Here is a 26,936-nt window from a genome sequence, read left to right on the forward strand (position 1 = left end):
AATGCTATTGTACATATAGCATATATATTTTTTATTAGCATAAGTTATTGTATATATATATATCTTAGACTAAATGGGAAAATACTATTTTTGTATTTATTTTTATGACAATTATGGGATGATGGCTCAACTGTGATAAGCGAGATTATAAGGTGCACTCAAATATGAATGGATAAAATGAGTTTGGAATGAAAATCCCCAATGAATAAAGTGGTTTGTAATAATTGAAATCACTCTCTGTCAGAACAATGTATTTTTTTTAATGGTCAAAGAGAGCTGGATCCAGCTTTCAATAATCAAAAACTAGGGAGTAAACTTATGTTTATAAACACACTCGCCGTGGTGGAAGGAAAATATATTTTCACCACACTATCATGTTTTTGGCTGTATTACATACGTTAATTGGTGGCCGAAAGTTACGTTTTGCTGGCGATGCCAGCTGTCCATAATTTGGGGACCGAGCAGGTTTTTACAGGCCGGGGCCGCAAAATCAGCTGTCCGCTTACTTACTTAAAACATGAATGCATTTTAAATACATAATCAAAATCCATAGCATTTCAATAGAATTGTGTTATTGTCACCGTTGCCTAGCAACTATATATTTTTATTTTTGCTGATTCCTCAAATTATTTCTTCACATAACCTTAAAGTTGTAGTTGTGTTGACTATCAGTGTGCATTATTATTGTGGTGAATAGTGGTAATAGGGTATAGTGTGGTGAAAAATAGCGTTCGTACCACGGACCGAAATGGTTTTGCGGCTCTCGATCGATTTAAGTTCTCGACTTCGTCTCGAACTTAAAAACTATCTCGAGCCGGCAAAACCTCATTTTCGGCCCTAGGTACGAAATATACTATTTTCCACCTTCGTGCTAATTCTGAAAACAGATACTTTAGAATGAAGGAATTTGTATATGCGGTGTATGTTTTGTTCGCGGTATCGTTTTATTAGATAAAATGATATTATTTTACTACTACAGTAAAAAATTTCGGGTATTTTTTACTGTTACATTTACATACAACGTTTTTCTAGTGGGGTCTTGATACAACACGCCATTTGTCATCACTGGCACAATCTAAACTGTTAAACACTCAAACAATTTTGCTATTTGGTCGACAGCACCGGAGCATCGCTACTCTGCGTAACCGGACATGAAATTCACATTTTAAAAAGACGTAATATTCTTTTTCCTTGGCTAAGTAGACTAAAACATAGAAAAAAAATACATTTTAAAATTTAGATTCTTTGATAATCTTTAATCATTGAGTTTCATTAAACATTTAAATGATTGATTTTAAATATTGCACGTTAGACCTATGCTTCAGATCTTGCATATTCCGTCCCATACACCAGAAAATGACCAGCTGCACGAAATCCTCGAATTTTTTTTCTGCTCGTATCTAAGCCAGTGGTATTTTTGTAATGAAGTAAAGAAGTTAAACACTTTTAAGGAAAAGCGGTCCAAACCCATTAAAGTTTTGTGGATGTGTCGGGGATTGAACCCGTCCCTCCCGCACCGAAGTCCGAGACGTTAACCATTAGGCTAGCAAAACACCCATTTGAGAAGTGTGATTTCATTTCAGCCTGTGCAAGTAACCGACAACACCAACCCATTACAATGGAGTTAAAGGTGGTTAAAGGCGGCCGTGATTACAATCCTATCCCAAATATATATTATTTTATAATCCATGCTCCGAGCTTCCCAAACTTATTCTCTTGTTTCAATTCCACCATTGAGTATAAACATAACTCATACATAATTGAGTTATGTTTATACTCAATGATTCCACTAATTTCAGTGTCCCAGCTCCCAGCATGGCAGCATGGGCGTTCAGTCGGCCTCAGCCATTCTCAGTCAGTCAAGTCAGTCAGTCTGTCTCAGTCAGTGTTTTGTTTCTGTGTCGACTGAGTGAGTGAGTGAGTGTCCCCGAGTCCCCGAGTTCGAGGTTCGGGTTCGAGTTGTTGTGTTGTGTTGTAACCTATTTTATTTTAATAACAGCCTAATTGATTTTTGTTAAAATACAACACGTGACCGACTTATCGTGTGAACTAAGATAACTTATAAATTTATTTTCAAACTGTCATCTAAGCGGCTAGGTTTCACCTTCTTAAGCGATATTTGTTTATTCGTATATTAAATCATTCCGGCATCTCGTCTGTGTGCCTGTGCTAACAAACAAGTGTGTGTGTACAGTGATTGAGGTTAAATACTATCAGTACTTGGCATTTCAAGTTAACTTATTTACACTTTACAATAACCTAGCGTAGGTTAATCTGCTGTAATCTTTTCACGCGCAAAGCTTTGCGATACGCCGATGGAGCCTTTAAATGTAAAAATTCCCAAAGGAGGTCCTAACAGTCCTTATCAACCTGGAGCTAATACACCAGAATGCAGCCCTAGGCTTAGCGTACCAAGTCCTATAATCACTAGAAGAACAAGGACTGACTCAATGTAAGTTAATATGACTGTACCTAACTTAAATAGCTTTAACTTACATAATTTTTAATTACTAGTTCTAGGCCCCAAACTTTTAACTCTAGTATAATTTACTTTACGTGGCCTGTAGTGACTGATAGCGTTAGTAAGGGTATTTACTCGTACGGTAGGTGTACTTACGGTGGGTCAGTACTGACCCACGGCGATCGAATCTCTCATGCTGCCGGGTCAGTACTAACCCACACTACAGTGAATCAATATGTTGCTCAGTGCTAGCCTAGCGTCAGTTGAAGGTGGACCTACACCACATTAGCGTGTAGTGTGTGACTTGCTTTGTTCACCGTTGAGTTGGTTCCCGCGTCTCGCTCCCGCCGTGGCGGCTGGGTCGGTACTAACCCACATTACTGTGAACGCCCCTCGCTTTGCTACTTTTTTGTGCTTTATGAAGTCATATTCAATTTCAATTAATGTTTAAATTATTTTATTTCAATAATATTAACATTTCAAATCTTTTATATCTCTCATTTTTGTTTAATATTTAAATCTTTTATACTCCGGTTCTTGATGGGTCAGCACTGACCCATGTAGGCTATATGACGTCACAATATGAAGTCATAATCAATTCCAATCAATTGATATACTATTTTATGTTGGTTATTTTATCATAATGACTACATATATCTTTAGAACATATATTTTTTGTGACATATATAATGTATTCAGTGACATTTCCATTTTTTTCTGACTCTGGGTCCTGATGGGTCAGTACTGACCCATTATTATGACGTCACTTTTTGACGTCATATTCACTTCCGATCGTATTATATAATATTGTATTTCAATAAGGACACGAAAAGGAATGTTATACAACAATAAAGTTTTTTAGCAATACGATTCGATTTTATAATTTCCTTTAGCAGTGAACGTGTTAAGTTATGTTAGCCTTAGCTGAGTAGGCCTACTTCCTTACTTTCTAACATATGCATAACTTAAGTTAGTTAATGGATTATTAAGTTAAGTTAGTGAAATTTGAAATAGTCCTTGCAATTGGCACTTTTGTACTTAATAAGTTAAGCTTAAGGTACCCTAGGCCTAAACTTACCCATTTTTAAGTTCCATTAAAGACACGATTGTAGCCATAAACTTAATGCAAAATTTAGGCGATCGCGATACTTTGGTATCCTGACTCCATCGTTGTATTAAACTAAAACTAAGTTAAGTTACCCTAGGCCTACCGACATTTTCAGTAATATTTTTTATATTCGCGTGATATGTTTAAGTAGGCCTACATTTAACTTAGGTAGGTAGCCTAAGCCTAAGTTAAGTAGCTTAGTAAATTGTGTGAAATGTGTTTGGTTGCACTTAAGTTTATGCCCTACATTTACTATTATAGCCTACATTAGCTGATTATAAAATGAAACTGTTCTAAACTAAACCTAACCTTAACCAAACTGCAGTGGTGAACCATAGTTTTCAATGGTATCAACCATTGAAGAGTTAAATGACAGGGTGAACAGGGCCAGGAACGTCATGGTTTTTGGGTTGCCTGAGAGCAAGAGCTCCAAACCGGAAGAAAGACTGCGATACGATAAAGAGATGTTTCGTTCAATTGTGGAAGCATGCAACTTGGACGTTGACATTGGGCCCCTCAAGTTCATAAGAGTTGGCAAGCTATCCACAAATAAACATCGCCCCCTTAAAGTCGTTGTTGGCAACGAGTCACAGGCCCATAAAATTGTTATGTCTGCTACTAGAGATCTGTTGAAGAATCTTGGCGAGAGTTTCTCCAAAGTGTCGGTAGGAAGAGATCGGACAAAACACGAAATTTCATATCTTGAAGATTTAAGAGGGGAGCTTGCCCGTCGCTTGGAAGGAGGAGAGAAGAACCTCACTATTAAATACATCAACCACATCCCTAAAATTGTCGAATCAAAAAACTTGTAATTTCCAACGGCACTGATCACCTAAATGTTTTATATCAAAACGTAAATGGCATACGTTCCAAGCTCCAAATTCTACACTCCACAGTGCCATGTAACGATTTTGATATAGTTTTTTTCACTGAGACTAATTTGAATAGCTCCGTTTCTAGCTCTGAACTTGGATTTGATTCATACACCGTCTATCGGAAAGACCGCTCTCCCCTAACTAGCCACAAAGTAGATGGAGGTGGAGTTCTTATAGCCGTTCACAGGAAGTTCCTCTCTGCGGAGGTGACTCAGCCCGACTCCCCTATAGAAGCATTATTCGTGTCGGTCAAAATTAATCCCTTTGTGAAATTCCTGATCTGCGCTGTGTATATGCCGCCTCACTCCAGTCCCACAGCTTATGATTTCTTTGGAGATTCAGTGATATATGCCACTTCCACCTGCAATAATGTTAACGCCATGCTGATTACCGGCGACTTCAATCTTCCGAGATTCGATTGGTGTAATCCTGTTGCTGCTGATGCTTCCCCCTCGGTAAAGGCTGTACTCGATCTGGCATCACACCTGGACCTGTCACAGATCAGTGGTGTGCTCAACAGCCGTGGTGTTCAGTTGGACCTTGTATTTGGCTGCCCAAGAGTATTTTCTGTGTCTCTGGCTGATGATACCCTCATTGCAAATGAAGAATACCATCCAGGTTTGGCTATCACCGCTTCCCTGACCGGCTACAGCAGAGCACCAACTAAGACCCCTTCCTACATCCGGAACACCAAGAGGCCCAACTTCGAAGCAGTGAGAAACGACCTGAAGAATGGTGTTATAAACTTGGACCGCGACTGCACTGACGTTGATTCTGCTTTCTCCAGCTTCTGCACCCAACTTAGCGATTGTATCAGATTCCACTCTCCTTGGAAAAGAATAGGACTTTCTGCTTTCCCTCGCTGGTTCTCCAAAGAGCTAAAGGATTTAGTTGTACTTAAAAAGTCGCTACACAGGCAATACAAGGAATCACATGACCATATTGCGTATGAACGTTTCTGCAGAGTACGGGCCCACTGTAAAGCGATGGCCAGGGATTGTCGTTCCAGATACATCGGTCATGTTAACTCTACCATCTGCTCTAATGTTAAAGTGTTTTGGAGTTTCTTGAAGCAACTTGATAGAACATCGGTGGATCCCTCTGTGATGGGAGATGGTACTACAACTACGTCCCGCCCCGATGAGATGTGTGAGCTTTTTGCAAGTTACTTTTCCTCGGTCTACTCTCCTTCAACTCACATCGCCTACACACCACTAGTAGACAAAACGTCCTTCGTTCTGGCTAGTTGTTCAGTGTCAGCTATAGAAATAGACAACAAGCTCATGAGGCTTGACCCTTCAAAATCATGTGGTCCTGATGAGGTGACTCCGGGAGTTCTAAAATACTGACACTCAGAGCTAGTTTCCTACTTGCACTTTCTTTTCAATCTCAGTCTGGAACATGGTATCTTTTCAGCAGTATTGAAACGGGGATATGTTATACCCATATTTAAGAGTGGTGATAGGCAAATGGTCACGAACTACCGACCATTCGTCATCTTGTCAGTTCTGAGCAAGGTATTTGAGAGCTTGATACTGGACATCTTACAACCTCTATTCAAGAATATCTTAATAGAAGAACAACATGGCTTCTCCCCAGGTAAATCGACCGTCACCAACCTTCTTTCCTTCCAGAGTCAAGTTATGTGTGCCTTCAACCACCGGTGTCAAGTGGATGCAATTTACATTGACTTTAGCAAGGCATTTGACAAGATCAACCACCACCTCCTCCTGGCAAAGCTTGAAAGCTATGGGATAATTGGTACCATGCTGAACTGGTTCGAGAGCTACTTGGCTGACCGCATGTTAATCACTCAGTTTTCTTCCCATCGATCCTCAGAATTCATCGCAAGCTCTGGTGTTCCCCAGGGGTCACATCTGGGACCACTCCTGTTTTCAGTATTCATCAATGATATCAAAGACGTCATTGATATTCCTTTCCTCCTTTTCGCTGACGACATCAAATTGTTCAAGGAGGTGAAATCATGTCATGACTGTTTACTGCTACAGGTAGCCCTGGAGAGTGTTTATCAGTGGTGCTCAGCGAACGGGATGTACATCAATCAAGCTAAAACCAAAGTAATAACTTATAGCCGGATCAGCAACGTCATTGAATACGACTATGTCTTGGTTGGGAACCGGCTGGAGAGATGCAGTCGCATGAAGGATCTTGGTGTCACAATTGATTCCTCCTTTGAGTTTGGACACCACATCGGTGACATATGTGCCAGGGCCTGTCGCACCCTTGGCCTGGTTATTCGGACGGTAAATCATGGGCTGGATTCCGTAGCAGCTACCATCTTATACAAGTCCCTTGTCCGTCAGCTACTTGAGTATGCTTCGGTTGTATGGTCCCCATACCAACTTGGCCTCACAGATCAGCTAGAGTCAGTCCAAAGACGATTCATCAGGTTCCTGGGACGCCGAGAGGGGTTCAACTACTTAGAAGTCCCCATTGATGTCATCTCAGAATCCTACGGGCTGCAGCCATTATCATGTAGAAGACGAGTAGCAGATGTGTCCTTCCTCTACAAGCTCCTCAACAGCAAGGTAGTTTGTCCTTACCTCCTGGAGAAGATGAATTTCAGAGTGCCCACCACAGGACTAGGGAACAGCGTTTATTTGAGCTGGAGCATGCAGGTAGAAGTTACCTCCAGAACAGCCCTATCCCAAGGCTCATGCGTTCCGGCAACTGCGTCTCGGCTTCAGTGGACCTCTTTCATGACAGCCTAGCAGCCATCAGGCGTTCTGCGGCCGCATACTGGTCCCTTGCCAATGAAACTTAGTATCTCCCGTTGTTATGTTATTCGTAATTTGCTATCTTTTTCGTTTTCTGTTAATTTAATCATGTTTGAGTTATGTTATCTGTAATATTTTATAAGAACAAGATAAAATCTAGTGTATTCACTTTATTCTCCATTTCAATCACAACACAATTATTATTGTTATTTACAAAATTAACAATCAGAACAAAACAAAAGTCTTTAACATCTGGAATGCAACCAACATTATAAAATCAAATGCTGCTTCTTGTACAATTAATATAAACATATATTACACTCGCCAACACTTAAAATTTGCATGGCTCATAATACTTTAAAACTTTAAAATTTCTTCTGACTCTTTGGCTTCTCAAACTTTATAGATCCAATTTCTCCGGCTTGTGCACAGTCCTCTGTGATCTCCTCAAAACTGTAGATGGACTGTATTGTACACCCCGTGGTTTCCCAACATCAGACTTCAATCTAGGCAAATAAGGTGAAGCATCATGTCTTGATATTGATGGTGATGTAGACTCCTGAAGAATAGGCAAATCTCTATTGGATTCTTGTTGATGTGCCTCAATAGTCCTTCCAACTTCCTCTTTCCGCACAATGATTTCGTCCTCCTCTACCTCAGTTGGCCTAAGATGGTCTGCATGGCAAACTCTTGTTTTGCCAAGAACACTAACCAAATAAGTAACTGGACTTTTACACTGTAATATACGACCTGGAACCCAACTAACTTTCTCCTGTCTGACTGTTTTAACCAACACCTTCTGATTTTCATTAAAAAATCTACACACACCTCTATGCCTATCTGAGGCTCGTTTCTGCATTTTCTGCTTCTTCCTTGACTCGTCTAGTAGATTAGGTTTTAACATAGTCAATTTTGTTCGAGGTTTCCAACGTAAGAACAGTTCAGCCGGGCTCACACCGGTTACTGACGATGGAGTATTACGATATGCGAAAAGAAAGTTATCCAATTTATACTGCAGTGATGTCTGCTGAGATGATTTTTCACCCAAAACTTGCCTTAACAAACTTTTCTTAACTTCTTGAACAGAACGCTTGGCTGCTCCATTGGAGGCAGGGTGATATGGTGGAGAAAATGTTAGTTTTACACCATTTTTTCTAAGAAACTCCCTGAATTCTAGACTGGTAAAAGACGTGCCGTTGTCACACACCAACTCCTCAGGTAAACCATAAGCAGAAAATAGTGTACGAAGTTTCTCAATGGTCTTCCCCGTGGAAATAGAACCCATTAAAAATACTTCCATCCACTTTGAAAAACTATCCACTACAATCAACATTTGCTGTCTGGTGGTTGGATCTTCAGCAAAATCGATATGAATTCGGCGCCATCTCTCTGAAGTTAACGGCCATTGCTGCAATGGAACTTTTGAAGCAGCATTTCTTGTACTTTGACAAATCAAACAAGATGACACAGCATCCTCAATTACTTTTTCGATCCCAGGCCACCACACGTGGCTGCGTGCCAACAATTTCATTCGAGTAATTCCAGGATGTTGTTCATGCAATATCTGGATGACTTTACCTTGCAATTTCTTAGGTATGACTACTCTACTGCCCCATAAAATGCAATTTTTATCCACTGACAATTCATCTTTCCTTCTCTGAAATGGAATTAACATTGGGTCTACAATTTCACGCCACCCATACAACACAAAATCCCGAACTTTAGACAACAGTGGGTCTTTATCAGTCAATTGTCCTATCTCTAAAGAAGTGATTGGAGAATCGTCACTCCCCGAATTGAAGAAGTTCATTTCTCTTACACAAGATTCCACATGAGATATATAATTTTCATCCAACTCCAAAGTTTCATTCTCGGGTAGTGGTAAGCGTGACAACGCATCAGCAAGAGGCAAACTGGAACCCTTCCGATATTTTACCTCAAAATTGTAGGCAGACAAAATCAGGGCCCATCGTTGTAGGCGAGCAGCAGCTAAACTAGGCACCCCTCGTTTCGATCCAAAAATAGTTGCTAGTGGCTGATGATCACTTTGTAAAATACAATTGGTACGCCCATAAATGTATTTATGGAATTTCTTCACTCCAAAGATCAGTGCCAACGCCTCCTTGTGGAGCTGTGAATAGTTCTTCTTACTGGCACTCAGTGTTTTTGATGCAAACGCTATAGGTCTTTCTTCTCCGTTTATGTTATGGGACAAAATGGCAGAAACTCCTTTAGGACTAGCATCACAAGTGAGCACTAAAGGTTTCAAGACATCATAGTGTACTAAAACATCAGAACACAGAACCCAAGATTTACTTTCTTTGAATGTTTGAGAACATTGCTCGGTCCATTTCCATGGAACATCTTTCTTTAACAGTTCATAAAAACAATGAATTTTAGCAGACAAGTTTTGAATAAATTTTCCATAATAGTTTATTAAACCAACATAAGCCCTTAGCTCATCTTTACTAGTAGGTTCGGGAGCTTTTTGAATAGCTTCAACAATACCTTGTTGTGGACTGACTCCTGATGCTGAAATGATGTAGCCTAAATATTCCACTTCAGGCTGTAAGAACTTGCATTTACTCCCATTAACTTGTACTCCAAATTCCATAAGACGCTGTAACAATTTCTCCAATCTATAAAAGGCTTCCTCTCTTGTTGAGCCGCCAACCAAAACATCATCTAAATAGGCTACAGTACCTGGTAATCCGTTTATAATTTGATCAATCACAGCTTGAAATATAGCTGGAGCTGAAGAAAGTCCAAATGGCAGACGTCTTAGTCGAAATAGTCCCTTGTGAGTTGTTAACGTCAATAGAGGTTGTGAATCCTCCGCAACAGCTAATTGTTGATAAGCATTAGTGAGATCCACAACTGAAAAATATGTACAACCAGACAGAGAAGCAAATATATCCTCAGGTTGAGGTAATGGATAATGTTCCGTCTGTAACACCGGATTCAATATTACTTTGAAGTCTGCGCACAATCGGACACCATTAGTCTTGGGCACTGTAACTAACGGAGTAGCCCATTCTGAACTAGAAACTCTGTACGCTATACCATCCTCAACCCACCGATCTAATTCTTGTTCTACTTTTTCCCTTAACGAGTAAGGCACAGGCCTAAATTTGCAAATTTAGGAACAGCATTGTCCTTGAGAGTGACTTGAGCCTTAACACCTTTTATTTCTCCTGGCCCCCCTTGAAACACTGCATTGTATTTTTTCTTTAACGCCTCTACTTCAACCTCAAGTTTGCCATTAGGCAACACAACTTCACAATTAGATTGCTTCAATTCACATGTGGTAACATTCACTGTAGACTTAGATTTAGTACCAGTAGTATCATACGATCTTGAAAATACAGCATGCCAATCCAACTCTAATTTTGCTAACCAGTTCCTTCCAAGCAAAATAGGCTGGTCTTTACGACAAACCTCAACAATCAATAGTGGTAACACTAGGTTCTGGTTTTTATATAAAACTCTAACCTCAGCTTGACCTAGAACAGGCACGTCACCACCTGTGTAAGTTCGTAATTTCATAGAAACAGGCTTTAATTCAATATGAGAAAAATGTTCATTAAAAACGTCTGAAGGACAAATTGATACAGCTGACCCGCTGTCAATTTCCATCTCCACCAGAACCTTCTCTACAGTTAGCCTTACCTTGTAAGCTGCCATACCTGTGTTTAATCCAAAGTTGTACAAACACACATTATTTGAAACTTCATTGCAGCTTGAGCTAAGCTCATTGACATCATCTTCGGAGATTTGATGGACTCTATTAGCACCTGACTTGTCCTTCCTTCCAAATTTTGCAACTTTACTTTGGTTTCGGCAAGCTTTTAGTAGATGCCCAACCATGTTGCACCCATTGCACTTATAATTTGCATATGGACATTCATTGGCCCTATGTTCAACTGAACAACATCTGTAACACTTAAATTTAGCATTAATATTAGTCATACCAGCACCAATAGCTGAATTGAAATGACTACCAGTCTGCCTATTTTGATTCACATGTGAAGAATTGGGCTTGGAATTTAAATGACAAATTTCCTGTTTTGGATTGAACAAACTTGTCTGTTTTTCAGCCTGCTCTAATCTGAGTGCTAAACTATAAGCTTCATCAAATTCTTGATCCTCAGACAATAATTTTTGCCTTATGACCTCATTACTTATTCCTGAAATAAGCTTGTCTCTAAGAGCCTATTTTAAGAATGTGCCAAATTTACATGAACTAGCTAAATGTTTAATCGCTACAACAAACTCTGAAATACTCTCACTAGGTTTTTGCACACGAGAATAAAAATTGTATCTCTCAGCTACCACCAATTTCTTTGGAGAAAAATAGTTCTCAAGCACTTTAACTAACTCTTCATAACTTTTGCTATCTACAGCTGCAGGTGAAACTAAATCAGACAAAATTGTTAAAACTTTTGGGCCTACAACAGTTATTAAAACAGAAACTTTAGTATCGTCATCAATCTCATTAGCTTTGAAATAATGCTTAAGCCTCATTGCATATGATTCAATGGACTCATCTTGTGGGTTAAATTCACCAATCTTACCTATTCCTAACATCTTAGTCTTTAAGTTTACCTCCCTTTTTTTTTTTTGAAGTTTAGATTTATCTTCTTCAGAATCTGGTATAAAAAAAAAACTTTACTTTTACTAGACTTACTATCACTCGGAACGAGGTCCGTTTAATTTGACTGCACCATTGTAATATTTTATAAGAACAAGATAAAATCTAGTGTATTCACTTTATTCTCCATTTCAATCACAACACAATTATTATTGTTATTTACAAAATTAACAATCAGAACAAAACAAAAGTCTTTAACATCTGGAATGCAACCAACATTATAAAATCAAATGCTGCTTCTTGTACAATTAATATAAACATATATTACATTATCGTTAATATATTAATTATCGTGTTAATACTGTTTTGTTGGATAAAATATTTACTATTGTTATTGCTTTTTCATATTCTATTTCGACTTCATTGTTATATTATAGCTTTCCTAGCCAAAGATTTACCTTGCTTTTGCTGATCAATTGTTAACTGTATTGCCATTGCCAGTCCAAATTCTTACCTTTGTATTGCTTTTTCACAATCATTTTGTACTTCATTGTTAATTATTGCTTTCCTAGTCATGATTATATTTCTTGTTACCAATGTTGCTCTGATCCTGCCATAGATTTAAGTTTGTTGTTAAGTTTTCTGTTAATATGCATGTTGTACCAGTACCACATAGGCTTCTTGTACCCTCATTGTAAATTGGTGATATAGGCCTATGCCGTTGGAATAAATAAATAAATAAATAAATAATGCAGTATCTGAGTAAATGTAGGACGTAAACTTAAGTGCAGCCATGTGTAAAGTCTATATTAATTAGTAACCCGTATAGATTCATATCCAATAGATAGTTCTCATTTAGTCATTTATATCATTTGGAGATTAAGTTAGGCTAAGAAGAACTAACTTATTACTAACCGGTTTAACCGATGGATTTTTAGGACAGAGACATCATGTATCATGAATGTATGCAGCCACAATACCTTAATCAATTTTGTCTATGGCCTGTCTGGTCCCTGAGTGATAAAGGTAAAACCCCCCAAGATGACCAAACAAATAAGCCTTAACCAACTTGCCTATTGGCCCAAACTTAAATGACAAGTAGGCCTAGCCAACATAATTTACTAAACAATCACTTATCAAAGATAGCTTTGTTCAGTTTCAAAACATCAATAATTCTCAAAAACTCCTATTCCTGTTGTAAAAAGGATAATTAATTGGGACTAATAATTTTAAGAAGTTTGCGCTTGCAATAGTTGTCTTATTGTGTTTTTTAGGTGTGCTCGAGCGTTGATGAACCCTCAAGAGAAAGGCAAAGTGAAACATTTCAGTAGATCCAAGGGACATGGATTCATCGCTCCTAACAACGGAGGGGATGAAGTTTTTGTACACATTTCAGAGTAAGTTTTGTTCTTGAGTCCTTGGTCTAAGCCCTAATCACCCAGTCAGTTATAAAATATGATTTATCCACAATATTACTTGAATAATTGAATACTTGATTCCTTCATCCAATCCTTGACCAACAAAAGTTGGATGGATTGCGTCAAAAAAAAGATTAAACTTATAAAACACTATAAACATATATATACAATTTAAACTGAACTGACGGATGTGACCCGGATTTTTGGAAAGTCGAGTGGATAGTCAATCAGTTCCTTGATCGAGTACAGGGGCCTACTGACCAGGCTCTGGTGAAGTGCAGACTTGAACTGTTTTGGTTCTAGGGTCCGGATGGTTGTCAGTAGCGTATTGAATAATTTTATCGCTAGAGATGGATATGAATTAAGCGTGTGGCTAAGTCGACAACGGGGTGCATCCAGGTCATAAGCTCTGCGGGTCCCATAGTTGTGCTGCACATGCAGCATTTCTGGTTGAGAAGTTGTTTATATTTTCTCTCAGAAGGACTAGGGTGTTTAGCGCATACTGGCTGAAAACTGATAGAATGCCAAGTTCTTTAAAAAGAGATCTACAGTGGTCGGTAGGGCCAGAGGACGTTATTAGTCTTAGCGCCTTCTTCTGCAGCAACAGCACACTCTGGGTCGCGTGGCAATGGCCCCATACCACCAGTCCATAATTTATATTTATGTGGCTATGGAATAATGCATGGTACATTATGACTAGGTAGGGATGTGTGATCTCATGCTTAAGTTTCCTGATCAGATATAATATTCTGCTTAGCCTGACGCATACTTTCTCCACATGGTGGTTACAGTTGAGTTTGGAATCGATCCAGAATCCTAGCAGTTTGACCGCCATACTTCGATGCCCTGTTTGAGGGTACACGTGATGGATTGTGTTTTATCGTCATTGATTTTAAGGCGATTCAAAACGAACCATTCTTTGGCCTCATCCAGCAGAAATGCTGCCTCGGTTCTCAGGTCGTTCAGGTTGCCGTGCCTGGTCAGTAGTGTTGTGTCGTCTGCAAAGATCAGCGTTCGCCTGTTTAGGGACAGATCATTAATCATTATGACGAACAGGACAGGGGGCAGAATCGATCCTTGGGGCACGCCGTGGTGTATTTTGCCTGATACTGGAGGAGGCTCCCTGCAGCGAAACAATTTGTTTCCTGTTTTCTAAGTAGCTGACTATTGATTTGTGGACTGCTCCAGTGACGCCATATCTGCCAAGCTTGGCAAGAAGGATATCATGAGAGACCACGTCGAATGCCTTGCTAAGATCACAAAGACTGAGATGGACGGAGTCATTAGATTCAAAGGCATCAGAGATGTTCTTGACTAGGCTAAGGAGTGCAGAGGTTGTGGATCTTCCGGCCCTAAACCCATCTGAGAATCGTTAAACAGGTTGTTGTTCTCGAAATAGGCCACCAGTTGCTGTTTCATTACTGACTCCAGAACCATAGAGAAAACAGGAAGAATTGATATCGGCCGAAAGTTAGCGGGCTGTGCCGGGTTACCCTTCTTGTAAATCGGAATGGTTTTAGCTAACTTCAGGTTTTTGGGAAAAACACCTTTAGCCAAACAGCTGTTGACTAAATAAGCAAGAGGGGCAGCAATCGATTTGAATACGGATTTAAGGATATGACTCGAAACTCCATTTATATCCTGACTAAAAGAATCTTTAAAGTTGTGTACTATTTTAATTAGATCTTTCTCACTCACCTTTTTCCAATTTCTAAGGGTGACAGTTGGGGTTAGGTCCGAGAGGTAGTCAACTGAGTTAGGCTGTAACAGAGGTAGGTCAGAGATTATATTATCAGCTATACCAGAAAAGTAGTCATTGAAGTCGTTTGGAGATGATGGTACATGAGTGGATGGTCTGTGTTGGTTGATGATTCCCCAAGCGGCTTTACATGAATTTGGAGCATTCAAGATGATCTGTGCATTGGACAATTTCTTAGCTAACCTAACTTCAGGCCTCCAAGTCGTCCTACTTTTCCTACTTTTCCTACTTTTCCTACTTTTTAGTAGGAAAGTAGGAAAAGTCCTACTTTTTACACATTTGTCCTACTTTCCTACTTTTTTATAAAAATTATGTCGATTTTGCGATATTTTATTACACTTATTATTAATGTTTACTTATCAATATTTCCCAATGAGAAGTTTTTCCCTAAAAAATATGACTGACTGAGATATATTTTTTATAAAACAATCTGTTAAATGATTTTAAATTTTAATTTATAAGTTCCAGTACTGGTAGTATCTGTATGGTTAATCTTATCAACATTGTTATTGGGTGAAAACATTTTTTTTCAAAGACATGGCAATACTATTGTGTTAGAAAATAAAAATTGTGATTATTATCAGTGCTTACTATTCTGACGTGTCTTTTAGATTCCCCAATGAAGTAAACTGAGGGGAAATCAATGCTCCTGGGGAGCCCTGGGATACTAGTTCAAAAGTAGTTAACTTAGCACTTATCGGTCCAGTGTTTCCCTGATTAGCCTAAACATGATTTTTGACATAACTGTATTCAAAATAAATTAAGGCTTAAGTTCAAGTTTAAATGTCCAAAGTCTCACTGGCTCAAATAGTTTTTACTCATTACAATTCAAACATTCCTACTACTTTTAAGATAGCTCTAATCTAACTAATTCAAAATACTTTTGGAACATATTTTTAGAATTTGATATTATATATAGTTCCGTACTTTATAGGCCTACTTAAATAACTATTCATGCTTCTGTTTTCCACCCCAAAAAATTCATTTTACTTTTATATTAATTTTAGTTCTGAAATATTAAATTATATAAAAAAAAGAACAAATTTCTTATTTACAGCACCATTTTAAACACAAATTAGGGCTGGTTGGTAACGTTAGGGAAACATATTTATTTTTATCCTTTATTTAATGCTGCTTGTCCTAAATATTTTTTCGTGATGACTGTAGATAATGACACCTTAACATTTTAATTTCTCTTGTGCGTTACTTCTGAATATTTGGTGTACAATCTCAGCTAAAACTTTATCCGGCCTTTTAGTTGAAGATGTTTTAAATAAAAATAATTAATTATTGATATTAATTTTAAAATTTATATTGCCTATAGAATTATTTTAGTTATGTTTCCAAATTGTCTGGACATATTTTGTGGACTTCTTTCTTGGGCTAAAGCCGGGTTTTCCTAGGCGCGGAGAGCGGAGAGAGGAACGCGGAGAGCGGACTCCACTTGTCTTAGGTAATTTAATGTTTCTGTTTTCCCAGAAGCGGAGCGGAACACCATGTTAATTTCTTTTCCGCTCTCCGCGTTCCTCTCTCCGCTCTCCGCTTCCGCGCCTAGGAAAACCCAGCTTAAGATAAACATAAAATTCCATATAAGTATGGGTCTAAAATGCCTAGATTTTAATTTGTCGGTCTGTTTGTGATTTTTAAGAATTATTTTATATCTTGGGCATTTTTCAAGATAGAACTTTTAAAATGGATATAAATGTGCATTTTAGAAGGTGATAAGAGCTTGCAAAGTTTCGATCCAATATCTCAAGCCGTTTCAATATGGCAGCCATTTAAAATATTTAATGCCAAATTTAATTTGAAACCGTAAATATTTAGAATATAGTTTCCTGGATCAAAAAGATAGAGAATTCAAATACAAATCAAATGAGACCTTGTTTTTTTAAAATCTGATGACAAACAACCAAATCAGTTTTTTCTTAATTTGTTTACGCAATTTAATAGGATTACCCATACTGCTCTGAAAAGTAACAAATAAGAATACAGTATGGTAGTGCTATTAATTTGCGTATGCGAATGTTGAAAAAAAACTTATTTATGGTTGTTTGTCATCCGATTTTACAAACAAGGTCTCATTTGATTTGGATTTGAATTCTCTATCTTTTTGATCCTGGAAACCATTTTCTAAATATTTACGGTTTTCATGAAATTTGGCATTAAAGATTTTAAATGGCTGCCATATTGAAACGGCTTGAGATATTGGATCGAAACTTTGCAAGCTCTTTTCACCTTCTAAAATACACATTTATAACCATTTTAAAAGTTCTATCTTGAAAAATGCCCAAGATATAAAATAATTTTTAAATGTCACAAACAGACCGACCAACAAAAATTTAGGCATTTTAGACCCATGCATACTTATATGGAATTTTATGTTTGTCTTAGCTCCAGAAACAAGTCCACAAAATATGTCCAGACAATTTGGAAACACCCTGTATATTTATATACACTATTCTATTTGATAAACTATTGTGTATGCTAGTATTATTTGGTTTTTAATATATATTGTATCAGCAAAAAAGTTCGATTTGTATGTAAAATTAAGTCCTACTTTTCAGTAAAAAGTCCTACTTTTCAGTAAAAAGTCCTACTTTTTGCTGAAAAAGTCCTACTTTTCCTACTTTTTTGAGGTAAAAAACCACTTGGGGGCCTGTAACTTTGGAACTGTAGTCTTTTTTTATTTTAGTATAGAGTGAGAGGTATTTGATTTTCAGAGCAGGGTCAAGGGTCAGTTTGTAGTGATCATGGACTAAAATCATCAGTGAACGCAGTTTGCTTAATTCTGGGGTATACCAATTGTTAGGATTGTTACTTACTTTGGTGGATTTAGATTTTGTAGCTTGCGGTTTTTTCTTAATTTCTCTAGCTGGAAAGACCAAGTCAAATTGTTCTTGGAAAAGACCAGAAAACATCCCAAATGCATCTGAAGCGTCAGATATTGTGTAGATACTCTCCCAATTTATATTCTCTAGCATACAACATAGGGTCGGTACATTATTTAAATCTAGTTTCCTTTTTACTATCTCGTATGAGTCTAGCCAGTGGGGTTCTTTGCTTACCTTGGTCAGTCCCAATGTAAGGACCACAGCTCCATTGTGGTCACCGACATGGGACGGAACAACCTCCGCTTTCAAGTCCCAGAAGTCAAAATTGGTAGCGGCTGTGTCCAGACACGCGTCGCCTCTGGTTGGCTCTCTTGTGGCAATATAGAGCCCAAAGTTTTGAAAAAGATTCACAAAAGAAGCCTCATCAGGAGAAGGTCTTTCCAAGTGTACATTAAAGTCTCCACACACAATTAGTTTACTAGATTTATATTTCGATAGGTATGTTAGGCACAAGTCCATTTGGTTTAAAAAACTATCCAAATCGCTATCAGGAGATCGGTAAACAGTCATTAATATTGTGTTAATATCAGTTATTTCCACTGCAGTGACTTCAAAGAGCATTTCAATACAAAATTTATCAAGAGATATCTTATTACATTTGAAAGAGTTTGCAGCAAAAATGGCTGCCCCACCATTTCTATGTATGCTACGTGCAAAAATATTAACAAGGTGAAGGCCACACAAGGTATTGTAAAATTCAGACTCATCAGGTTGAAGCCAGTGATCCACTACACATAGAAAGTCACAATTCACTTGTCCAATGAAGTCTGTTAAGAGTTCTATTTTATTCCTCATACACTGCACATTTAACACAGCTACCTTCACACCCAAAGTATCTTGGTTTAGCTGTGTGTTAGGCCTGTGGTCACTGTCTGCATAGGTTAGGCCTTTAGGGTCCTGTATACAGTTGCTGTATACTGCCTAAAAAAGACCTCTGATTTTGGTTTTGATTCCGAAAACGGCCGGAGGTTAGGAAATGCCTAACTTAGACACTACTAGGCCAGAAAGTTGGGTCCAGAATCAGATTTTCTGTTTCACTAGAAACACTTACTTTAAAAGACTTGTAGGTCGAAAAACGAGTTTTAATTTCCACGCACTCCTTGTCTGCTATGCCTTTAGAGTTCAGGAAGGACAGAACCTTGTCACACGTTGTGTCAGGCGAAACTCTTGAAACAAAAAAGTGTGTGCGTTTAGAGGCTGATTTCAGTTTATTTTTAATTTCACTTGTACCGATTATAATGTTTTGTTTCCACTGGTTGTTGGTTTGACTCAATACGTTAGTCTTCTTAGATGTCTGCGATTTTTGAATAGCATCTGAGTATAATAGTTGTTTTGGTTTTGGTCGCACTGGAACAGTTATCAAACTCAAACTGCTGGTTGCAGAAAAGTTAGGACCGCCATTACAGATATTTTCACATTCAGCAGAAGCAGAGGTGTCGCTTTTGCTTTGTCTTCGTTCCGACTGTTCCGAGTTTGTTTCATTCCGCTGTTCCTCCTTGCTGGATTGAGGGTTTAGAGATGTTACGGCCAAATTGATGTTGTCGATGTTAGGATCCTCCAATGGGGACAGGTGTTTCATATCGGCTTTGTTATTGGTTGTTTCTAATGTCAAATTTTCGGTTAAACTATTTTCAAATAGTATGTCAGCTTTGTCAATTTTGGATAATATTTTGTTTACGACAACTTTGGTTTTTAAGCCTTGATTCACCAAGATAAATATTAATTTTCTTTTCAAGAGCATTTATTGAATAGTTCACGTTCTCTTTCAGGTGAGAAAGCTCACCTTTAAGTTCACTTTAAGTCTTTTTCACAGCCAGATGAGACTTGAGCTTCATGTTGCAGTCGGCACAAAACCACTTGATAATACTTCAATTTTGCGAAGATCATTAAAATTTTTAGCTGAGAGGTTCACACATTTGGCATGGTGCCAGCATCCGCAATAGCCGTCGCACTGCAGGGTTTTTTCCTTGTCCAAAAAACGAATATTACACACCGGGCAAATTAGCACGTCAGTCACATCCGCCATTACCACTGCCATCCGCTCCATGGTATAGTTCAATAAATCATGATATAGTTCAATCAATGAAAGCAAATTTTGATTTTTACCAAAAACCAAACAAAAACTGCTTATTCCTGTCCTATTTCAATGACTTGTTGACAAGTTCAGTCTGAAATTTCACTTACTTGATCAACCTATTTCTGAGACACACAAGAATTCCTTAGAAAATGTCCTTTAATTAATCATTGTGTTTGCAATCTCTGATGTTTGCAGCCCCTGTCTGTATTTAACAGATAGCCTACACACCAAGCTTTTGGGGTCTGACTTAGGGGAGGTACGAATGAGGCATTTAGTTCAAAATTCCTCCGTGAACAGCACTGTAGTAGAGAGCACTTTGGCAATGAAGGTTTACTAATCGCAAAAATAGTTCTGTTCATAAAATAAAATTATAAATGCCTCAAATTCAATTTTACTATTTTTAATTATAAAATTAAACTATCATAACCTAACCGAACTAACCAAACTTGCTGATAAAGAAATAATATAACAAAAGATTAGTAATCGGAAAAATAATTCTGTTTAAATAAAACTAGAAATTGCTCAATTAAAATTTTGTAATGACTTAATAATAAAATTAAACTGTAATAACCAAACCAAAACAACCAAACTTGCTGATAATAAAAAAAATCTTGGACAAAAAGTTAATGCTACTAGCGGGATTCGAACCCGGGACCTACAGTATACCAGCCCGGCACGCTAACCATTAGACCACCGAGGCCGATGGCTACCGAATGTTTTGTTACGGTAATGGCGTTCCCTCAGCTAATAAGAAGCCCTCAGCTGTCATCGTAGCCTCTTCTATTTTATTTTATTTTTATTTTATTTTATTTTATTTTGCATGCTACAAAACAGAATATAAATCCCATTTACATTGCAGCACTATTCTAGTTTGTACAAAAATTGAGAACATGCTATGAGTTCATAAAATTGAATACAGTAAATAATAGACTAAGAATAATAAATATTAATTATTAAATAACAACAACAATAAATAATAGTAGCAATAAGTAACAATAAATAAGAGTGACAAGAATAACGCAAATAAATAAGATAAATAAATAAGATAAGAAACAAAACATGAGACACAAGATAACTGATAACTGATGAAGGTGAGAGAAATAAATAACATTAGCCATTATGAGAGATTAAAGATTTTTTATAAGAGGCTAGGCTCGAGTTAAAAATATCAACGTTGTTTGATATTAAATTATATAGTCTCATCATCGTGTTGATAGGTGATTGAGCCCCTAGGCAAGTCCGTGAGAAGGATGGACTGAACAACGCGCGGGCTCTGGACGAGGGTCGGCGTACAAGGAATGCTAAACGAGATAAGAGCTCGCTGTCATCAACCTTATCATTGAGTAGTTTGTGTAGAAAGATAAGCATCCCCATATCACAACGTTGCTTTAGACTGACCATTTCAAACAAGTTTAAAAGAGTATGGTAAGATACATCAAATGTGAAGTATCCAAACTTCTTGAAGAATAAATATCTAAGGAATTTGATTTGTATTTGCTCAATCATGTTGACAAGATAGGTTTGATGAGGATACCACACAGTTAATCCAAACTCAAGTTTAGGCCGTACCAGGGTGCAATATAAAAGTTTGAGACTGTAAATGTTGGTTATAAAACTTCCTGATCTGAATATGAAGCCAAGAATTCGATACGCTGATCTACAAGACTCAATTACATGATTAGAAAAACACCACTTGCTATCAATTGTAACACCAAGATCTGTGACACTACTTCGACTATTTAATAAATTACCATTCATGGAATATTGGAAGTTAACAGCGTTGTGAGTGCGTCTGGTGTAACTGACAACAAAACATTTATCTGAATGGAATTTTAAACCCACATCACTCCAAGCCACTAGTCTATCCAGGTCTTGTTGCAATAGAAGACAATCACTAACGTCGTTTATCTCTCTAAAGATCTTCAGATCATCAGCATAAAGAAGGACTTTACTATTCAACACACTGTTAACGATGTCATTAATGAAGATTATGAACAATAAAGGACCAAGGTTCGAACCCTGGGGAACCCCTGAAGATACAACAAATTCAGAAGATGAACTTCCCTGAAAAAAAACAAACTGTTTTCTGTTATGTAAGTAGGTCGAAAAAAAACGCAAACCATTGCAGGTGATACCAAGATAATTCAGTTTTGACAATAGTGATAGATGGTCGACTTTGTCAAACGCTTTTTCAAAATCAGTATAAATGACATCAACCTGACCTCCTTTGTCCAAAGAGGAAATACAAAAATCAGAAAAATTCATCAGATTAAATATACCTCCCCTGAGTAAATACCAGGCTTTTGACACGTGCACTTGACTGCACTTTTGATTTTTTTTTACTGTGGCTAGATGACACATATACCATACATACATAGTTTGTCAACTCCTCACCTCTATAGGCCTACCTCTTAAACATATCTTTGATAGTTTTATACTAATACACAGTATTCGTTTCCTGATTTGGTTATATTTTTGTTTGATGTTGTTTACTAGTAGGCCCCTACCTAGGCTATTATTAAATTATTTTTTATTATTTCTAGTACTACAGTATACAAATGGATATTAGATTGCTGCGGTAATGTTTCTTAGTTCTTTTTGGCATGTTTTAAACATTTCTGAAGACTGATAAGGTACCCGTCATGATTTTTTAATCATAAAAACGATCTTTGACGATTAGCGCATCAGAAGGTTTTAGCATAATGTTAGTCTTTATTGCAACTTGAGCTTAAATTCTTTGATAAACATTTTGATGTTGCGCCAAAATACAAAGCTATTGTAGCCTACCTCTTTACCTTAAATATTTTCTGAGTTTTAGGTGGTGTTTTTACTTTGTTAGTGGATTCACAAATCTAAATCCAAGACTTGGTCTACATATCGAGGCAGTTAATCAAATGGTGTTTAATATGTTCTGTGTTATCCAATGTCACAGAGTCTGGTTAGGTAGTGATTGGAGACTACTGACTGTAATTGCTTTAAAATTGGTATAACAGTTGAATTTTGCAGCATCGAGGGCGAGTACATCCCGTTGCCTGGAGATGAAGTGGAGTATCGCTTGTGTCCGATCCCTCCCAAGTTTGAGAAGAATCAAGCAGTTCACGTTCAGATTATCAACTTGACTCCAGAGGTCCATCAGCGATGGGACTCGCCCATGATCCACTAGGTAAGTTAAGACATTGACTATTGGATGATACTGAAGTAGACATTGAATTACCATACAATTGAGACCATAGACAGATTTGATGCGATCCCAGAGACAATGATACTGTCGACTGTGACTGCAGACGATTTTCTTGATTTTACTATGATCGCAGTAGATGTTAACAAATTTGTTGAGACTGCAGAAATTGTTTGCGATTTTGCTGTGACCTCAGAAGATTTTTACCTTCTCTGTGACGATTCTAAGCGCTTTTTTTTTTCGAAATCGCAAAGTGTGCTAAGATGATCAACTCGTTTTTGAGACTATGATAATGGTTGCAATGGCAGAAGATGTTGTCTGATTTTGCAGTGACCTCAAAACATGACCTGAAAATGACCTGCAGTGATTTTTACGATTTTGCTCGATGATGACATTGGTGCAGCATTTGTGAAAGATTATGGCAATGTTGCTGCAATCACAGAAGACAATGCTGCTGCAACATTTTAGTATTTTGAAAGTTTATTGTTCATAGATACATATTACTACTGTCGCCCACATTCGTCATAGCCATATTCTCTACCATATGGGTTTACATTGCATGAATTTTGCCGACATTCAAGTGTTGCTGTTCGAACTTGCCACTCTTTGTGGAGAAATCACTTGCTTTATTGACATTCGCAACATCATCACTTGAGAAAATTTCAGGCAACATCGTTAACTTTCATGGTGACAAATTTAGCCTTGATGGCCCTCGCAAAATTACAGCTAGAATTGTTAACATTTTGGTCCTTGTTGCTAACATCACCAATAGCACAGCAATTCAACTTTTGTCAGAGTGAAACTTGATATAATTTCTAGTCAGAAAAAATCCCGTTGCAAAATTAAATTGAATTGTGTTCTGGTTCTGACATAGACTGGCTGAGTTAAGTGAAATGTATATAAAACAGATAAATACTATGCTATCATTGAATTGGTGCACATTATTACCATTAGGATATACAAGTATTAACCTGTCCTATTTTTTTTTCAGAAAAGTCAAGTTCCTTTTTTCAAGTGCCGTAAACCTCACCACGGTGTAGCTTCTACAATGGCTGGGAGTTGTTGTCTTAGGTTAAGTTAGGTTACGGGAATGAGTTAGTTTTTAGTGAAATGAAACCACCGATAGGGGTCAATTAACCTACACTGGGCTCAACAGATTTTGTGCAGAGGTTCCCAAATTTTTTAAGACCATGGTTTCCGACAGAGGTTTGTAAAGGTTACCCTTAGGTTACTCCAAGTCTAATTCTAAATCTAGTCACGTGTTTAATTGTCTATGATACCTCTTTAGTAAAAAAAACTTTTAACACAAATATCCTAACTAAAACCAAAACCTACAAATAGTGGCGTTGTTGCTCAAACCCAGTATAACAAATAAATTGGCTGTAAGTCTTAAGGAGTAAAAAGATTGATTGTCAAAAAATACATCTTATAATATAGCACCATTTTAGTGGTAAAGAAACAAAACAAAAAGAAAGAAAATAAGTTTTGCAATCAATTATAGAAAAGCTTTGATATTTTCTATAGTGAATATTTCTCCCATTTTCGTCTCTTGAAGAGGATTGAGATATGTACTGAAAACTATTCCATGTGCTTGATGATACGTTCTGGGAACCTCTAGATAGTATAAAGTGACAATAACACCAACAGTATGTTAGAACCAGTAGGATGCCCAGAATATGTTTAAAACGTCAGAACTAGAGCACCAGCTATTATATTTTGCTACTCAGAATTACTATCCTGCCATTATCTGTCTTACGGGACCAGATTTAAGTCGGAGACGAATTGGATGTTTCCAAATGAGGCATCTATCTTTTTTCATTTATGTTTATTAAGCTTGTATTTGTTGGCACAATAATTTTGTTGATATATGTATCCAGGGGAATATTGCTATTACATAATTATTTAACTTAATATATCTTAAGTTTATACAATATACATATATTTTGCTATCTATTTTTGTCCGTGGCTTTTGCCCTCGATATTTAATTGTTTAATTGTGTAACCTACTGTGTGATTTGCCGTTACTGACTGGAAATGTATCTTTGTACAAAAGTCATGGTAGGTTAGTGTCGGTTGTGTATATATGCTAGTAAACAAGTCAACAACGAACATGAGAAAATTATGGTTAATGTTATTTAGATGAAATGCTATTCACCACTCCTGTTAGTTAATTCTCCAAGTTTTTAGTTGACCTGTTTGATATTGTAAAATTCACAGACTGTGACATCTTGTATTATTCTCATTCACCAAAATGTGCTGAAACAGGTTTACAAATCTTTTACCTAACGCTCCTTTCACAATATACAGTTTTCTCCCTCGAGATAAATGTATTTGCAATGAACCGTTGTAAACAGCTTATGGCCGAGTTTATTTTTTTGAAAATACTGGTTTGGATTTTTAGTTTGATTAATACTTCAACGTCTGTATTAAACATTGCTAACGATATCAAAATATCATGAATGACAACAACATTTTTACACTAATTTTCAAATTATGATCCACCTAAACAGTGTCCAATTGACAATGGCTAGCCGGCTCCCAGCTGTCAAATGTAAAGGCTTGCATGTCAACCGTCCGGTTCAGTGGCAGTGGACGGCTGCAAGACAATTTCTATACCATCGCCGGAACTGTTTAATGTTAAAGCTGTCATGCATTTCTTTACACTACTAAAATAAACGTTAAGCAAACTGACACATACTTTCTCCCAATAGGTTGTTAAAAACCTTTATCACGGGTAAGTGATGGAAGTAACTATGATATTTTATGGGTAGCCACTTCAATTGCAATACTTATGAACCGAACTTATTACAGCATTAGGGGGTGAATTTGTTAGCGCTTTTGTGTAAATCCGTTTTCCGTTATTTTATGGGGTTTTGCAAAAAAATCACCATTAAATATTAGAATTTCAAAAAATGTAAATGGAGATACCTTAGATTTAGTGCCTTCATACAAAATTTTGTGAATATTGTACCACCACACCGGTCTGTACACATCCCCGCATCACTTCAAAAACCACTAGGTTTGGCTGGACAAAAAATGGATCACCTAAAAGAAAATTTTGACGAAAACAATACTTTCTCCATCTCTTTGATAGGGGAAGAAAGTCAAAATTTACCAACTGAACAGAATAAACGTATACTGTGAAAGGAGCATAATTATTGTATTTTTTTATATATTAAATTAATGTTTTAAATCTGATGATTCTTAAACTCTAAATTTTATTCAAATTACTTTTGTGTTAACAATTTAACTAGAACCTTTTTATACTAGGTTTAAAGCATATGTTTGTTGAAATTCAACCCAAAGGTATTATGTGTCTTATCACAAATACTTATTTAAGAACCCACTAAGCACAAATCGCAACGGTGCACAATTATTGTTAGTATTTATTAAATTATTTTAGGCATTTGTTTTAGATATTTTCATAATTTGTGTACTGAGATCTTAAAACAATACATTGTTTGGTATTCTGTCACTGCACCAAAAGACTTTCAGGCAGATGAGGACTTGTTCTTGCAAATATCTAATTAATTTATTCATTGATTTGAAAATTCTTAAGACTTAAGTAGGTTAGAGGACACTATACTGTATTCATTTGATGAAGATTGATCTGAACAAAAAATTAAATTATTGTGTAGATCATAATGATATTTAACACTCAAAATATTTCTATCACAAGTTAATGGTGATCAGTTCGGAACCAATTTGTTCATTTGCAAAAAAAATATTCTGATATAATTCAATGTACAATTTATTTCATCATATACTACATTTATTACTTTATTTTAAACAAGTGTATACCAATATCTTAATAAAACAAGCCATGCATTTAATTTTGGA

The 26,936-nt window shown here is 37.0% G+C and overlaps 1 protein-coding gene across 1 annotated transcript; it reads left to right on the forward strand.

Annotated features, from left to right (window-relative positions):
- Positions 1 to 1,967: 1,967 nt before the first annotated feature.
- LOC128990910 (cold shock domain-containing protein CG9705-like) lies at positions 1,968 to 26,929 on the forward strand. The gene is made up of 4 exons (XM_054413565.1): positions 1,968 to 2,452; positions 13,048 to 13,170; positions 22,925 to 23,081; positions 24,088 to 26,929. Exons 1-3 carry the CDS (start codon positions 2,316 to 2,318, stop codon positions 23,079 to 23,081), a joined length of 417 nt encoding a protein of 138 aa, XP_054269540.1. The 5' UTR covers positions 1,968 to 2,315; the 3' UTR covers positions 24,088 to 26,929.
- Positions 26,930 to 26,936: the final 7 nt, after the last annotated feature.

This window comes from Macrosteles quadrilineatus, unplaced genomic scaffold (genome assembly GCF_028750875.1).
Source record: "Macrosteles quadrilineatus isolate MER2022 unplaced genomic scaffold, UCM_ALF_1.0 Scaffold_1__1_contigs__length_201487025, whole genome shotgun sequence".
NCBI classification, from domain to species: Eukaryota; Metazoa; Arthropoda; class Insecta; order Hemiptera; family Cicadellidae; genus Macrosteles; species Macrosteles quadrilineatus.

Bases quoted from the DNA above. Each gene is read 5' to 3' on its own strand.
- LOC128990910 (XM_054413565.1), top strand. From the start codon at position 2,316: ATGGAGCCTTTAAATGTAAAAATTCCCAAAGGAGGTCCTAACAGTCCT. The intron at 2,453-13,047 runs GTAAGTTAATAT...TGTGTTTTTTAG, and splicing joins AGAACAAGGACTGACTCAAT to GTGTGCTCGAGCGTTGATGA. The intron at 13,171-22,924 runs GTAAGTTTTGTT...TGAATTTTGCAG, and splicing joins GTTTTTGTACACATTTCAGA to CATCGAGGGCGAGTACATCC.